This window comes from Borostomias antarcticus, assembly GCF_949987555.1.
Source record: "Borostomias antarcticus genome assembly, chromosome: 8".
Taxonomy (NCBI): Eukaryota; Metazoa; Chordata; class Actinopteri; order Stomiiformes; family Stomiidae; genus Borostomias; species Borostomias antarcticus.
The window spans coordinates 1,954,506-1,971,622 of record NC_140241.1 but is presented as its reverse complement, the minus strand read 5'-3'; the positions used below and the strand labels follow the sequence as shown (position 1 = coordinate 1,971,622).

At 47.6% G+C, this 17,117-nt stretch overlaps 1 protein-coding gene across 2 annotated transcripts; it reads right to left on the bottom strand.

The window, feature by feature from the left end:
* Positions 1 to 7,125: 7,125 nt before the first annotated feature.
* creb3l4 (cAMP responsive element binding protein 3-like 4) lies at positions 7,126 to 16,054 on the bottom strand. Of its 2 annotated transcripts, none has more exons than XM_084441614.1 (10): positions 15,916 to 16,054; positions 14,835 to 15,056; positions 14,360 to 14,609; positions 13,549 to 13,697; positions 13,095 to 13,184; positions 10,464 to 10,570; positions 10,113 to 10,181; positions 9,882 to 9,966; positions 9,564 to 9,657; positions 7,126 to 8,204 (listed from the first exon to the last, which is right to left on the bottom strand). In XM_084441614.1, the coding sequence occupies exons 2-10, from the start codon at positions 15,051 to 15,053 to the stop codon at positions 7,873 to 7,875; spliced, it is 1,395 nt and encodes a 464-aa protein (XP_084297740.1). In that variant the 5' UTR covers positions 15,054 to 15,056; positions 15,916 to 16,054; the 3' UTR covers positions 7,126 to 7,872. The 2 variants fall into 2 exon arrangements, with proteins under 2 accessions (XP_084297740.1, XP_084297741.1); XM_084441615.1 differs by having other exon boundaries at positions 14,901 to 15,056.
* Between the last annotated feature and the right edge of the window lie 1,063 nt (positions 16,055 to 17,117).

The window sequence follows — 17,117 nt, the reverse complement described above, 5'->3', positions numbered from 1 at the left end:
GCTGATGATTCCCTACCTGCTATGTGGAGACGAACATCCCCACGCCTCGTCTGACAGAACGCAATTAGAAGCACCAGTCTGTCATTTCCTGTCTGTGATTTCAGGGCTCTCTGCCCACTGCTCTCCCTCCAGTGTGAGTGACTAACGGATGATGACAATTGCTTCAATTGCTTGCTCTGCCATGCAGGAGCTGAGTAATTGAATTGATTGAATTAAATTAAATTCATTAAAGGTGGTTATTACCTGCAGAGAGCACCAGGCCGGCCAGCTCCTCACTCCCGCTCACTCCTTAAAAACAGGAGGGCAAAGACATCGGAGGTGAAGAAGAGGACCAAGATGCACCCCGGTTCCGGGGGCATGCCCCCCCCCCCCCTCCAGGAAGATATTATTAAAATTTCAGCTTTAAAATGTGGATTTGAAATAGATTTTATCGTGAGGATGTGTCAGTCAGTGGGAAGCAGTGCCATTTGTATTTTCTCCCTGCATCTTTTCACGTGCTGGTGTCTCTTTTGCTCCTGCTGTTGGTCTCACTAGTTATAGTGACTAAATATCATTAAGACTAAATATCATTAAGATCTGCAGACAGCGCCTGAACACAGAGCTGCAACTTAACAGGTGTTTGGCTCAAGGAGCAGCGTACACGTAGGCTACATACAGTTATGATGCGGTGTGTTGCCGGACCAACCTGTAGGCCGTGTTGAGGGATAATGGCCGCCTACTGGGGGTGTTGACTGCATAGTGGCTCTGGACAGAGTGAGTGAGGGAGGGAGGGAGGGAGGGAGGGAGAGGGAGAGAGAGAGAGAGAGAGGGTCTCCCAGAGGGTCATATCTCCTAGAGGCTCATATCTCCTAGAGGGTCATATCTCCTAGAGGGTCATATCTCCTAGAGGGTCATATCTCCTAGAGGGCCATACCTCCTAGAGGGCCATACCTCCTAGAGGGTCATATCTCCTAGAGGGTCATATCTCCTAGAGGGTCATATCTCCTAGAGGGTCATATCTCCCAGAGGGTCATATCTCCTAGAGGGTCATATCTCCTAGAGGGTCATATCTCCTAGGGGGTCATATCTCCCAGAGGGTCATATCTCTTCACATACTGTGCACATCGGGCTCCAGCAGGGACAGTTTCTCTGGCGCCGTGGCGATGAGGATCTTGACCGTGGCGTCCGATGATATCATCTCAAAGCCTGCGTCGTTGGGTACCATGGAAACCACTGGGGGAAATACACACACACACACACACACACACACACACACACACACACACAAACACATGATATATAATTTCTCTCTCTCTCACACACACACACACACACACACACACACACACACAAACACATGATATATAATTTCTCTCTCTCTCACACACACACACACACACACACATACACGCACACACACACACACACAAACACATGATATATAATTTCTCTCTCTCTCTCTCACACACACACACACACACACACACACACACACACACACACACACACACGCACGGCAAATGAAATGAAAAACGAACATAGGAACCAACACAAGGGAGTGTCTTAGAAAGGTGTTGGGCCATAATAAGCTGGCAGAATAACTTCAATTCGCCCTGGGCACTGATTCTGCAAATCTCTGGATCCCTTCTAACCAGGCGCGTACCAGGTGGCTTGCTTCTAACCAGGCGCGTACCAGGTGGCTTGCTTCTAACCAGGCGCGTACCAGGTGGCTTGCTTCTAACCAGGCGCGTACCAGGTGGCTTGCTTCTAACCAGGCGCGTACCAGGTGGCTTGCTTCTAACCAGGCGCGTACCAGGTGGCTTGCTTCTAACCAGGCGCGTACCAGGTGGCTTGCTTCTAACCAGGCGCGTACCAGGTGGCTTGCTTCTAACCAGGCGCGTACCAGGTGGCTTGCTTCTTACCAGGCGCGTACCAGGTGGCTTGCTTCTAACCAGGCGCGTACCAGGTGGCTTGCTTCTAACCAGGCGCGTACCAGGTGGCTTGCTTCTAACCAGGCGCGTACCAGGTGGCTTGCTTCTAACCAGGCGCGTACCAGGTGGCTTGCTTCTAACCAGGCGCGTACCAGGTGGCTTGCTTCTAACCAGGCGCGTACCAGGTGGCTTGCTTCTAACCAGGCGCGTACCAGGTGACTTGCTTCCATTTGCGAATGAAACAACATGAGCTTGCGAGGTCAGGATGATCTCACGAGGCTAGATGCTTCCAGAATATCCTCCCTCATTTGCTGCTGTGGTGATGGTGGTGGAGAGCGCGGTGTAACACGTCAGAGCACTCCCCGAGAACACGCTGAAGGATGGGTGACTCATCTCTCTCTTCTCCCCGCGTCTCCTAGACCAGGGTCTGGTTTTGGCACCGCTGATCTCTCCTCATGTTTGTAATGAGGGGTTTCTGCACGTCTCCCTCTCTGTGCCGTCGCCCAACGGACTGGTTCTGCTCAGTCAGATCACGTCTTGCACTTGCGTCTTGTTTTTATAAATAAAATAAAAAAAATAAAAAAATAGTTTTTATAAAATATTTTTATTTCATCTTTATTTAACCATAAAAAAACAGTTGAGCTCGAAATCTCTTTTACAATGGTGATCTGGCCAAGAAGGCAGCAAGTTACACGTCAGAGACAGGGTATACAGTACAACGACAATACAGAGATACAGTGAAAAAAAGCAGACAACAACAAACAATACAGTAAAATACAATGAAGGAACAACAGGTCAGATTAGGGCACAAGTGCAATATTAATACTATAGAAATATCCTATAGCTAGACATCAATATAAATACTATAGAAATATCCTATAGCTAGACATCAATATAAATACTATATAAATATCCTATAGCTAGACATCAATATAAATACTATAGAAATATCCTATAGCTAGACATCAATATAAATACTATAGAAATATCCTATAGCTAGACATCAATATAAATACTATAGAAACAGCCTATAGCTAGACATCAATATAAATACTATAGAAATATCCTATAGCTAGACATCAATATAAATACTATAGAAATATCCTATAGCTAGACATCAATATAAATACTATAGAAATATCCTATAGCTAGACATCAATATAAATACTATAGAAATATCCTATAGCTAGACATCAATATAAATACTATAGAAATATCCTATAGCTAGACATCAATATAAATACTATAGAAATATCCTATAGCTAGACATCAATATAAATACTATAGAAATATCCTATAGCTAGACATCGCAGCAGGAGCAGCTTGTGGTAAGGAGTTCTAAAATCAATCAGTTGTTCTCCTGTTTTTCCTTACATATCGCACTCACGCACAATTCAAGAGTCCTTTATTTGTCACATGTAATGTACGGTGTTCAGTCACAGTGAAATGTTGCTGCTGGCTCCAAGACTATGCTGGATACAGATACACTCTAATACTCCAAATTATGAAAATTACAAAGTTTACAAATTAACACTAATTACACAAAATGAACCTTTCTATACAGTATAAAATGGATTATGTACAGTACGTGCTAGAGGATATGAATAAATAAATAACCAGGGGGGGTGGGGGGGGGGGGGGGGTTAGGTATATGCTATAGCTATAATAAATAACCCGGGGGGGTTATGTATATGCTATATCTATAATAAAAAACCCAGGGGGGGGTTTATGTATATGCTATAGCTATAATAAATAATCCCGGGGGGGTAGGGCGGGCATCCTCAACTGAAGCTCCTGCCATCCGTGCCCCAATAATGAATCGTCTTTCAAAGTCACTTGAACCTTTTCTTCTTGCCATCTTGGTCCAAAATGGAGGTCAACTGGGCCTGCTCAGCATGTCTGTACACACCCCAGTGCATGATGGGAAGTTAACTGGGCCTGCTCAGCATGTCTGTACACACCCCAGAGCATGATGGGAAGTTAACTGGGCCTGCTCAGCATGTCTGTACACACCACAGTGCATGATGGGAAGTTAACTGGGCCTGCTCAGCATGTCTGTACACACCCCAGAGCATGATGGGAAGTTAACTGGGCCTGCTCAGCATGGCTGCGTTCCGAATCGCATACTTCTACTTCTTACTACCAGTACCTACTACAGCTGCCCTTAGAAAGTACGTACTTTGCAAGCAGTAGGCATCCAATTGGGACATACTACCTTGTCATAACATTGCGCCTTGAAATTTGCCCACATCCGTCGCTGTCCATAACGCGACATTCGTCTACAGCTGTCAACTCGCGCATGTGACGCACATTACCGCTGCGCAAAGGATTGTGGGTCAGAATAGCCAGAAAAGCCTGCTGGCGTGCATACTGCAAAATACGACCGGATGTAGTAGGTCATCCTGGTATTTTTGCCATACTGCATGTGGCATACTATGTATTGGGACATACTACATTCTGTTTTGGCATACTATATAGTAGGGTAGTAGGCGATTCGGAACGCAGCCCATGTCTGTACACACCCCAGAGCATGATGGGAAGTTAACTGGGCCTGCTCAGCATGTCCGTACACACCCCAGAGCATGATGGGAAGTTAACTGGGCCTGCTCAGCATGTCTGTACACACCACAGAGCATGATGGGAAGTTAACTGCTTAATTGTAGCCTTCAGTACACCTGTATGGAAGCACCTGCATTCGTTATGTTTCTCCACTCACATATTCTGCTTTTTCCCGTTGATTTATCACTCGTCTAAATATACTGTAAGACTTAATACACATGGATGAAGAGCAGCCGCTGTAACCTTTCATTGAGCAGAGAAGCAAAATGGTAAATGGATTGCACTTATATAGCGCTTTTATCCAAAGTGCTCGACAATGGCCTCTCATTCACCAACTCACACACCAATGGCGGCAGCTGCCGTGCAAGGTGCTAGCCCACTGGTTATTTATGTATCTATTTATTCATATCCATATATAGTATGTACATAATCCATCCAGACCGATATCTAGCTTTCTTACCCTTATTTTATAGAAATGGTACTTATGTGATTTGTAAATGTGTAACTTGTACATTTGTAATTTGTAAATTGAGTATTGGAGTCTATCTGTTATTGAGCATAATCTTGGAGTCTATTTTATAAATCTATATTTAATTGTGACTGCACACGTAAGTTACATGTGACAAATAAAGAAATCTTACCTCTTAAAATGTACAGGGCCACAAGCAAACACCAGGAACCACTGAGGGCCAATGCTCCCACCTAGTGGCTGAGAGCAGCATGACCATTATGTACTGTAGGGTGCAAAGCAGTGGTTCCCAACCTTTCTGATTCGACCATCTCGGCTTCTGTCCTTGACCGTCACCTCTGGTGAACGGATTAACTTTACTGGATGTCAATAATGCCTTTTAATGTCAGAACCGGCTCTGCACACGCCTCTCCACCCCTAGGTAGCTAATGCTAATGCTAATGCTAGAGTTAGCCTAGCTACGTGGTCACGTGGCCTCCCCAATGTTCTAATGGTGCTTGCAGTTGTTGGCCCAGTAATTCTGTTTATAAACATTTAGCTAGCTACATAAAAACACGAAATTTATCCATATTTTGATTTGTACAAACAATGCACTTCAAAATTACTTTCAGCTACATACTTCTTTGCTGACATTTGAAGACCGTTGAATCTGGAAGAGGTGGAGTTGCTTGATGGCGCTGAGTGGAGGAGACCAATCACGACCCAATCACGACCCAATCACGACCCATCACGACCCAATCACGACCAATCACGACCCAATCACGACCCAATCACGACCCAATCACGACCCAATCACGACCAATCACGACCCAATCACGACCAATCACGACCCAATCACGACCCAATCACGACCAATCACGACCAATCACGACCCAATCACGACCAATCACGACCCAATCACGACCCAATCACGACCCAATCACGACCCAATCACGACCAATCACGACCCAATCACGACCAATCACGACCCAATCACGACCCAATCACGACCAATCACGACCAATCACGACCAATCACGACCCAATCACGACCCAATCACGACCAATCACGACCCAATCACGACCCAATCACGACCAATCACGACCCAATCACGACCCAATCACGACCCAATCACGACCAATCACGACCAATCACGACCCAATCACGACCCAATCACGACCAATCACGACCCAATCACGACCCAATCACGACCAATCACGACCCAATCACGACCCAATCACGACCCAATCACGACCCAATCACGACCAATCACGACCCAATCACGACCAATCACGACCCAATCACGACCCAATCACGACCAATCACGACCCAATCACGACCCAATCACGACCCAATCACGACCCAATCACGACCAATCACGACCCAATCACGACCAATCACGACCAATCACGACCCAATCACGACCCAATCACGACCAATCACGACCCAATCACGACCCAATCACGACCAATCACGACCCAATCACGACCCAATCACGACCCAATCACGACCAATCACGACCCAATCACGACCCAATCACGACCAATCACGACCAAATCACGACCCAATCACGACCAATCACGACCCAATCACGACCCAATCAAGACCCGTGGGTCAATTAGACGAACTTGAGGAGAGAAACTTGTAGGTGCTCAACTATCATTTTGAAAGATGATTTATTTTTTGTCTCCCTGATATTTCTTGATATCTAGATAACCAGGTAAATTGACTGAGAGTATAATGTCATTCATGACAGCTACATAGGGAAGGAGAGTGGATGTAGGGTACAGTAGTGGAATGATAACTAACCTCCCTGCCACCTACATTCAGTTTTTGCAGAAAAGCAAAAGTCATGTTCAGACTTCTGTGTGTAAAACACAGGAATTTCCCCTTGGGGATCAATAGAGCACTGACTGACTGTCTGTTTGTCTGTGTCTCTGTCTGTCTGCGTCTCTGTCTGTCTGTCTGTCTGTTTGTCTGTGTCTCTGCCTGTCTGTGTCTTTGTCTTTCTGTCTGTCTGTGTCAGTCAGTCAGTCAGTCAGTCAGTCAGTCAGTCAGTCAGTCAGTCAGTCACTCAGTCAGCATTGAATCCTTTTTGGTCCCCGAGTCTATCCTGCTTTGTAGACCAACCTCTCGGCCTGAACAGCCTGACCTTAGCAAGCTCAAGTCAATAAAACAAGTATTCTACATTTTTTCCACATTTCCCTTTTAATAAATATATAAAATTAAGCTCATGAACCAGATCGACAGGCTTATCATCACAAACATGAGAATAACATGTTCTGTGAGGTGTGCTACTATGAGACTGCACTGTTATACTGTACTGTAGATAAGGACATGTTTGAATTGTACACTGTTTCTCTTGGAGCTAAAGAGGTCCAAAGGCCGTTTCAGAAAATCATGGGAGAGATATGAGAGATTACTTCCATTGCAAAAATATGCCAAGGGATTTTTTCGTGACCTAAAAACAGCATATATCTTATCTTTTCACGTCACCTCGGCACTTTGAACCAAGTTAATGTTTTTCATTACCATGTCGGATACCCTTAGTTGTTTTGACTAACACCGTGAACCTTTTCAATTTTAGAATGTATACAGGATTTAGCCGCATAACTGCGATAACCTCATTTAAAATAAAATCACATAGAGCTGCGTATGTCAACTTTTCAAATGAAATATTAAAGCAAAAATTAAATTGAAAAAGAATCTGCTCAAAAAGTTAAAGGTATGAGGGCTGGTTCCACTTCCTTGAACACCCCCGTTAGACGGTTACGTAAACAAATGGTGAGAACCCTGCTTTCCCTAGCACCAAGGCCACTCAGTAAGGCAATGGTCAGGAGCTGAACGCAATCACAGCGGTCAAGGCTGTTATATATCACAGCAGCTGGACTTGTCCATAACAATGGGTGCTAAGTGCTCAAAGGCAAACGGAATGTAACTAGCTACGCTAACTGTTTACATCTCGTCAGCGTGGGCAGGTTTGGTGGGGTCAAGACTTGTGCTTCCTTTGCCAGTGGCTAACATCACACCCAAAGCCAGCGGTTCAGTCCTCCTGTCCTCCAGAGTGGAATCATTCCCTGGTTGGCTGTCCTCCAGGGTCACGCCCTCAAAGTCTGTGATTTCAGGATTATCCATTGGTTGCTTGAGAATGGGGGCGATATTGAGGGGATCTGATTGGATGAGGTCAGGGGAGGATTGTAGGGAGTCGAGCTGGATAGCAGGGTTGTCGACATCGTCCGTCGTTAGCAGGGAGGACGCTGGATCTGTGAGGATATTCCTGGAGATGACTGACGAGATGAAAAAGATCAATCAATTTCCATTTTCTGTCAAGAAGTATCTTTACTTTGATACCGTCTTCATATTTGTTTGTTTAAAGGATCTACATTAGGAAGGTGGAGGTCTGGCGTGGTGACAGGGTGAGGAAGGTGGAGGTCTGGTGACAGGGTGAGGAAGGTGGAGGTCTGGTGACAGGGTGAGGAAGGTGGAGGTCTGGTGACAGGGTGAGGAAGGTGGAGGTCTAGTGACAGGGTGAGGAAGGTGGAGGTCTGGTGACAGAGTGAGGAAGGTGGAGGTCTGGCGTGGTGACAGGGTGAGGAAGGTGGAGGTCTGGTGACAGGGTGAGGAAGGTGGAGGTCTGGTGACAGGGTGAGGAAGGTGGAGGTCTGGTGACAGGGTGAGGAAGGTGCAGGTCTAGTGACAGGGTGAGGAAGGTGTGGAGGTGACAGGGTGAGGAAGGTGGAGGTCTGGTGACAGGGTGAGGAAGGTGGAGGTCTGGTGACAGGGTGAGGAAGGTGTGGAGGTGACAGGGTGAGGAAGGTGGAGGTCTAGTAACAGGGTGAGGAAGGTGGAGGTGACAGGGTGAGGAAGGTGGAGGTGAGAGGGTGAGGAAGGTGAAGGGTGAGGAAGGTGGAGGTCTGGTGACAGGGTGAGGAAGGTGGAGGTCTGGTGACAGGGTGAGGAAGGTGGAGGTGACAGGGTGAGGAAGGTGGAGGTCTGGTGACAGAGTGAGGAAGGTGGAGGTCTGGTGACAGGGTGAGGAAGGTGTGGAGGTGACAGGGTGAGGAAGGTGGAGGTCTGGTGACAGGGTGAGGAAGGTGGAGGTCTGGTGACAGGGTGAGGAAGGTGGAGGTCTGGTGACAGAGTGAGGAAGGTGGAGGTCTGGTGACAGGGTGAGGAAGGTGTGGAGGTGACAGGGTGAGGAAGGTGGAGGTCTGGTGACAGGGTGAGGAAGGTGCAGGTCTGGTGACAGGGTGAGGAAGGTGGAGGTCTGGTGACAGAGTGAGGAAGGTGGAGGTCTGGTGACAGGGTGAGGAAGGTGTGGAGGTGACAGGGTGAGGAAGGTGGAGGTCTGGTGACAGGGTGAGGAAGGTGCAGGTCTGGTGACAGGGTGAGGAAGGTGGAGGTCTGGTGACAGGGTGAGGAAGGTGCAGGTCTGGTGACAGGGTGAGGAAGGTGTGGAGGTGACAGGGTGAGGAAGGTGGAGGTCTGGTGACAGGGTGAGGTAGTGGAGGTGACAGGGTGAGGAAGGTGACAGGGTGAGGAAGGTGACAGGGTGAGGAAGGTGGAGGTCTGGTGACAGGGTGAGGAAGGTGGAGGTGACAGGGTGAGGAAGGTGACGGGGTGAGGAAGGTGACAGGGTGACTGACCTCCTGTTGGGGTGTAGTCCTGCTCTGAGGTGGATCTCCAGCTGAAGGGGCTGTAACTCGGGAAGATGATGAGACCCAAGGAGAAGAGGATGATCTGAGGGAACACACACACACACACACACACGCACACGCACACGCACGCACACGCACACACGCACACACACACACGCACGCACACACACGCACGCACACACACGCACGCGCACACACACACACACACTACTGTGTTTAGAGTAGTACATCATAATTCATCAAGAGCTCATTTAGACAACAAACATGGTGGATGGGATAATGTAGACTGTATTTGGTCCAGCCTACCAGGATGCAGGTGCTGGTCTGGGCCCCTTTGGTGGCGGTCTGTTTGATCAGAGACTGTAGTCTACGCAGCTGCGCCAGCAGAGACCTGCGAACACACACGTCACATGATCAGACCTGTAGACCACAGAGACACAGCGGTGGAGAAGACTCGTTTAAAAAGGTTCACTTGCTCTTGAATTCTACACTAATTGAAGGTAGGAGTATTAGTCCATCAGAGTTGATGATTCGTACATGTTGTGTTTCTCCAGCTGTTCCATCGTTCTCTGGAGCTCCTTGTTCTGAGCTGAACAAGCCGCCGCCCTGTGAGAAACACACACACACACACACACACACACACACACACACCTAAATGATAAGGAGACATTCATGCGCCTGACAGCACTGCCATTTGGAGGAGTGTCAACAGCAGGTGTGCCATCGTGACGAGATACAACAGAGGAACACATTGTGCGAACGGGTAACGTCAAGAAGAATAACACACTCTCACAATGAAACGGCAAACACACACACACACACACAAACACACACACACACACACACACACACACAGTTCAGATAGGAGGTGTTTTGTGGGGACGTCACCTGCTCTCCAGTCCGTCTACGTATTCCTTCTTCCTGCGCCGGCTGTCCTGGGCCGACTGTTTGTTGCGGATTTTGCGTCTTACTTTTTTCAGAATCCGCTCCTCTGCCTGAAAGATGGTTCAAATTAAATTATATTCAAAGTAAATTCTTAATAGTGCCAGTCTGTTCAGTTGACAGGTATAGTACCAGTCAAAAGTTTGGACACACTTTCTCATTCAAGTGTGTCCAAACTTTTGACTGGTACTGTACGGTATATATCATAAAGCAAGACCACATCACACTTGGGGCGGATGTGGCTCAGTGGTAGAGCGGGTCGTCCAGTGATCGTAGGGTCGGCGGTTCGAATCCCGGCTCCTCCTGTCCACATGTCAAAGTGTCCTTGGGCATGACACTGAACCCCAAATTGCTCCCAATAAGCAGGCTAGCATAGCATACTTGACTTTGTAACATCAGTCTGTATCATGGCCACAACCACAAATTCCTACTGGCATTAGGGATGTAATGATAATCCATATAATGATAAACCCTGAAAATATTTGATGAAATTTATCATGATAAAATTATCATAAGCTGGTAGCTCATAAAACACATTAATGGTTGTGTCGTAGTCAAGGTCCGTCTGACCAAATTGGGGACAATTCAGTAGTGTCTGAATATTGATGGGGACCCCAGTGTCTCCCCTAAATTCTATACTCATGTTACAATGTACATAATCCCACCCTGATCTAGTTTATCTATAGCTCTTCCACAATTCCCTATCATTTAATGTTTCCAAAGGTTGCGAGGCACACACACTTCGTTCTGACCTGCTGTCTCCACTTTCCACTGAAAATTCAGAAAAAGCATCTTAAAAGTCCTTTACAACACTCCTAACTTCTTCATACTTTAGGACTATTCTAAACCACTACAAGGCTTTGTGAATCACTTTGAGGAAAACTCCTACACTTAGGGAGGAATCGCAGGAATTCAGAGAAATTCCGAAAATTCTCTCAGAGTTATTCTCATCGCTAAGAGGTTTTGTGAATACAGGCCTTTGTCTTCAGTCTACAGCGCAGCCTGCCAACATGTTTCCTTCGAATCTCCTCAGTAGGTCAACATCTAACCTTGGTGAGGGGCAGGTTGTTATTAACCTTGGGGAGGGGTAGGTTGTTATTAACCTTGGTGAGGGGTAGGTTGTTATTAACCTTGGTGAGGGGCAGGTTGTTATTAACCTTGGTGAGGGGGCAGGTTGTGAGGGGCTGGTTGTTATTAACCTTGGTGAGGGGCAGGTTGTTATTAACCTTGGTGAGGGGCAGGTTGTTATTAACCTTGGTGAGGGGGCAGGTTGTTATTAACCTTGGTGAGGGGGCAGGTTGTGAGGGGCAGGTTGTTACTAACCTTGGTGAGGGGCAGGTTGTTATTAACCTTGGTGAGGGGCAGGTTGTTATTAACCTTGGTGAGGGGGCAGTTTGTTATTAACCTTGGTGAGGGGGCAGGTTGTTACTAACCTTGGTGAGGGGGCAGGTTGTTATTAACCTTAGTGAGGGGCAGTCGTTACTAACCTTGGTGAGGGGGCAGGTTGTTACTAACCTTGGTGAGGGGCAGGTTGTTATTAACCTTGGTGAGGGGCAGGTTGGTGAGGGGCAGGTTGTTATTAACCTTGGTGAGGGGGAAGGTTGTTATTAACCTTGGTGAGGGGCAGGTTGTTATTAACCTTGGTGAGGGGCAGGTTGTTATTAACCTTGGTGAGGGGCAGGTTGTTATTAACCTTGGTGAGGGGCAGGTTGTTATTAACCTTGGTGAGGGGGCAGGTTGTTATTAACCTTGGTGAGGGGCAGGTTGTTATTAACCTTGGTGAGGGGGCAGTTTGTTATTAACCTTGGTGAGGGGGCAGGTTGTTATTAACCTTGGTGAGGGGCAGGTTGGTGAGGGGCAGGTTGTTATTAACCTTGGTGAGGGGGCAGTTTGTTATTAACCTTGGTGAGGGGGCAGGTTGTTATTAACCTTGGTGAGGGGGCAGGTTGTTATTAACCTTGGTGAGGGGGCAGGTTGTTATTAACCTTGGTGAGGGGCAGGTTGTTATTAACCTTGGTGAGGGGGCAGGTTGTTACTAACCTTGGTGAGGGGCAGGTTGTTATTAACCTTGGTGAGGGGGCAGGTTGTTATTAACCTTGGTGAGGGGCAGGTTGGTGAGGGGCAGGTTGTTATTAACGTTGGTGAGGGGCAGGTTGTTATTAACCTTGGTGAGGGGCAGGTTGTTATTAACCTTGGTGAGGGGGCAGGTTGTTATTAACCTTGGTGAGGGGCAGGTTGGTGAGGGGCAGGTTGTTATTAACCTTGGTGAGGGGGCAGGTTGTTATTAACCTTGGTGAGGGGCAGGTTGTTATTAACCTTGGTGAGGGGGCAGGTTGTTATTAACCTTGGTGAGGGGGCAGGTTGTTATTAACCTTGGTGAGGGGGCAGGTTGTTATTAACCTTAGTGAGGGGCAGTCGTTACTAACCTTGGTGAGGGGCAGGTTTTACTAACCTTGGTGAGGGGCAGGTTGTTATTAACCTTGGTGAGGGGGCAGGTTGGTGAGGGGCAGGTTGTTATTAACCTTGGTGAGGGGCAGGTTGTTATTAACCTTGGTGAGGGGGCAGGTTGTTACTAACCTTGGTGAGGGGCAGGTTGTTGGGAAGGGCGATCCCCTCCTGATCCAGTAGCTTCTGCTCCTCCTCTGTTAGCTGCAGGTCTGGGTAAAGCTGATCACAGGACAAGAGGAGATTAACCACAGATTGATCCCCTCCCCCCATAATCCCACAGAGAAAGACTAGGTGACCAACCTCAAGGTTCCAGACTAGCAATCCCCACATCCCTGACATATTATTATACTGAGTATATCTTTCCTCAGTCATGTGGGATTGGGGCTAGTAGGTATCTTCACAAAACCGGCCAGGATGCACAGGCCGAGATGATAGAGATTGGCACCCTTCAATTTGAGCAAGTTAGTTCCTTTGGGGTTCACGTGGGCTGGACATACACAAGTCTAAGTCTGAGCAGGGCAAAGCTCTATTTTGGAGTGAACTATCCCTTTAAGGATAAAGTTTCTACCCGTTTGAGTCTCACCAGCGGGCTGTCTGGACTGGACGGGGCCGTGTTGCAGGCTGAGGGGGTCAGAGAGAGAGCATGGTCGTAGTCCAGTCTCCCGACTGACACCAGCGGAAGCTCGTTGACGATGCACGACTCTGAGATCAGCATCTGAGAGCTCCACTCATCTGAGGAGGTAGGGGAATAAGAGAGATTTGAGATGAATTAGACACCATCACAGCTCAGTAAGACTGGAATAAAACTCTCACTCATCCCATAAGCGCCCTTTGTAATTGTTAAACAGTAAATAATACATTTGTTTAAGGACTGCTGCTCATTTAGAGTGTCATGTGGTTCAGAAGTCCTTCTGCGACAGTGGGGTTATTGTGCCCTCCACATGGTCATATGGTCATAACCATCATATAAGAATGCTTTGAATGCGTTTTCACCGCCTCAGCTTCGGTATTTGAACCAGCAACCTTGTGGTTACTGGCCCACCACTCACCACCCAGCACATCCATGCTCGCTCGCTCTCTCGCTCTCTCTTTCTCCCTCTCCCCCTCCCTCCCTCCCTCTCTCTCTCTCCCCCCCCTCTCTCTCTCTCCCTCCCTCCCTCCCTATCTCTCCCTCCCTCTCTCTCTCTCTCTCTCCCTCCCTCCCTTTCTCTCCCTCCCTCCCTATCTCCCCCTCTCTCCCTCCCTCTCTCTCTTTTCCTCCTCCCCCCTCTCTCTCTCTCTCTCCCTATCTCCCCCTCTCTCCCTCCCTCTCTATTTTCCTCCCTCTCTCTCTCTCTCCCTCCCTCTCTCTCTCTCTCCCTCTCTCTCTCTCACACACACACACACACTCTTACCTAGTTCTATGGATATGACATCCACACTATGCTGCTCTGGCTCCTCCTTGATGCAGCCCAGGGTGCTGATGTCATAGACCACCTGGTAGATGGTGGTCGGGGCCTGGGTGGGCTGCTCCGTCATGGGGCAGGGCCCTTCTGAAACGTCACTGTCACTGTCTGTGAGGGCCTCCCCCGGGGGTCCGGAGGGGAACACTTCATTTGGGTCGATGGCATGAAGCACATCCTCAGATTCACTGTCTCTCATACCCTGTTAAGGAAATACACATGCTGATTCAGTAAGATCATTCTGAGGAAATAAGTCATCATCATAATATACTTTTTATCCACATTAGCTATAAATCAAATCATTGTAGAGTCAAATTTTCAGTCAAAATTTGTAATGTAACTTTCATGAGCCCCCTAATTTGAAGATTATTACAAGATATTACAACATGCTTCATGAGTCTTCTTATCAAATCATAATGCTTTATACTTGTGTCCTTTCTATCAGCTCCCATGGTGAGTTCAACCAGAGGTTATGATGCACAGACCAACGTACACAATGTGGATCCACTGTCCATTCCTCCAGGGGTTTTTCGGACCCAGTGCAGATGACATCGGAGCAGGAAAACGGCGTCTCAAGACTCCAGGTCTCCCCTGTTGCGCCCTCCTCCCCGTCCTGGAAAAACAGCTCACCGTTCTCTGCATCCATGTTCTACAATAGAAGACAAAACCTTTCAAAATAGTCAAACAAGACCTCGTGCGTTCTCCTATTGCAGGAGCAATCTTTACTTTCCTCAAAAATATTAGCAGCTAACTGTACATGGTGACCGTGTGTGTTAACGTCGCCAGTAGGAAGGGACACTTCAATAACTTCTTCCTTCAGCAAGAGGATCTGCATCCTGGTACACACATACACGCCCATTCTCTAACACACATGTACACACATACGCACACACACACACATACGCCCAAGGACACACACACACACACACACACACACACACATACGCCCAAGGACACACACACACACACACATACGCACAAGGACACACATACATACACACACACACATACAGTACACACACACACACACACACACACATACAGTACACACACACACACACACACACACACACACATACACACACACACACATACAGTACACACACACACACACACATATACAGTACACACACACACACATACGCACAAGGACACACACACACACACACACACACCCACACACACACACACACACACACACACACACACACATACATACAGTACACACACAGTGCGTTTCTGAATTACAGCTTGACAATTGGTATAGGAAGGCTAGTGTAAAAATGATATCATTTAAGCTGATAGCTCATAACAACGTCAATGGTTGTGTCGTAGTCCAGGTCCGTTCTAGTAGTAGGTTCAAGTGTTTACTAGCCTAATGAATAAGTGTTTACTAGCCTGATGAATCCTATCCGACCACGTCGGTGTGAAGATCCTGGTCAAGCCGGATAAACAAGAGTAACATTGTATTCAACCCAGCTTCTCAAATGTCACCACGATCCACTTACTTGTTTCCCTCTCTTCAGAAGCGAGTCTTCTTCTTATACACCACACACAGCTTCATTCCCCAATCAGGCTATGGTACCAAAGTGAGAAAATATGTATAAAATATGTATTTTGGGGGAAGAGCACAAGTCTGTCTCCTACACAATCCAGCTGGCAATGCTTTCGTGGTGTCGATCATCAGACACAACATCGACGGCACAGCTGCACGATATCACTGACTTATAAACCAAGTAGATCTCCGTACTTCGGCATTTGAGAGTTTGTTGTAGAAATCTTGTGTTCGCAGATCCGCCCTGGTCGCGCAGGCGCAGACAGACTCCTGCAGCTCTGAGGCCATGGAGGTATGTCTGAGGCTCGCCTCTCCTTCCACGCATGCGCCGATTGGGCAGAGTAAGAAAGTAGGCCTAACCAATAGAATTCAGAGTATAAAGTAGGCCTAACCAATAGAATTCAGAGTATCTATGGGTACGACCATGGTACGACCAGATTACTTTTGACTCGGACATACCCTGGCAAGGATAACCCCCCTAAGAAAATGTAAAAGACCTAATGGCTTTGTCTGAGGGTGCGGTGTTGTTTGGTTTCTGCACATGAGAGACATTTTGGAAACCGGTTCAGACATCTGGGTTCAGCTGTGATGTCTAGAGCTTTGGCCTATGGGGGAACACCTATTCTATTAATTAATGTTCTATTAATACATCCATGGGGAACACCTGCTTTTATCAACTTCTTGCACATGATCACTGCCCTTACACTACAGGTAGTCTGACTCAACGGATGCAGGTTTTGGGGATAAACCCATTTGTTTATTACTGCCCAGTCGGTGGCGACGGGATTGAATCTGATTGGGCCGACTGATGCGTCCTGGAGTCCTCCTGGAGGAGCGTGTTTGAGGAGGAGGACAGCAGATCCCTCAACCCCCTGATGGAGGACCGGCGACCCAAATTCGGTCCTGCGCACTAGCCACATCGAGCTGTAGATCCCACATCGAGCTGTAGATCCCACATCGAGCTGTAGATCCCACATCGAGCTGTAGACCCCACATCGAGCTGTAGACCCCACATCGAGCTGTAGACCCCACATCGATCTGTAGACCCCACATCGAGCTGTAGACCCCACATCGAGCTGTAGACCCCACATGGAGCTGTAGACCCCACATCGAGCTGTAGACCCCACATCGATCTGTAGATCCCACATCGAGCTG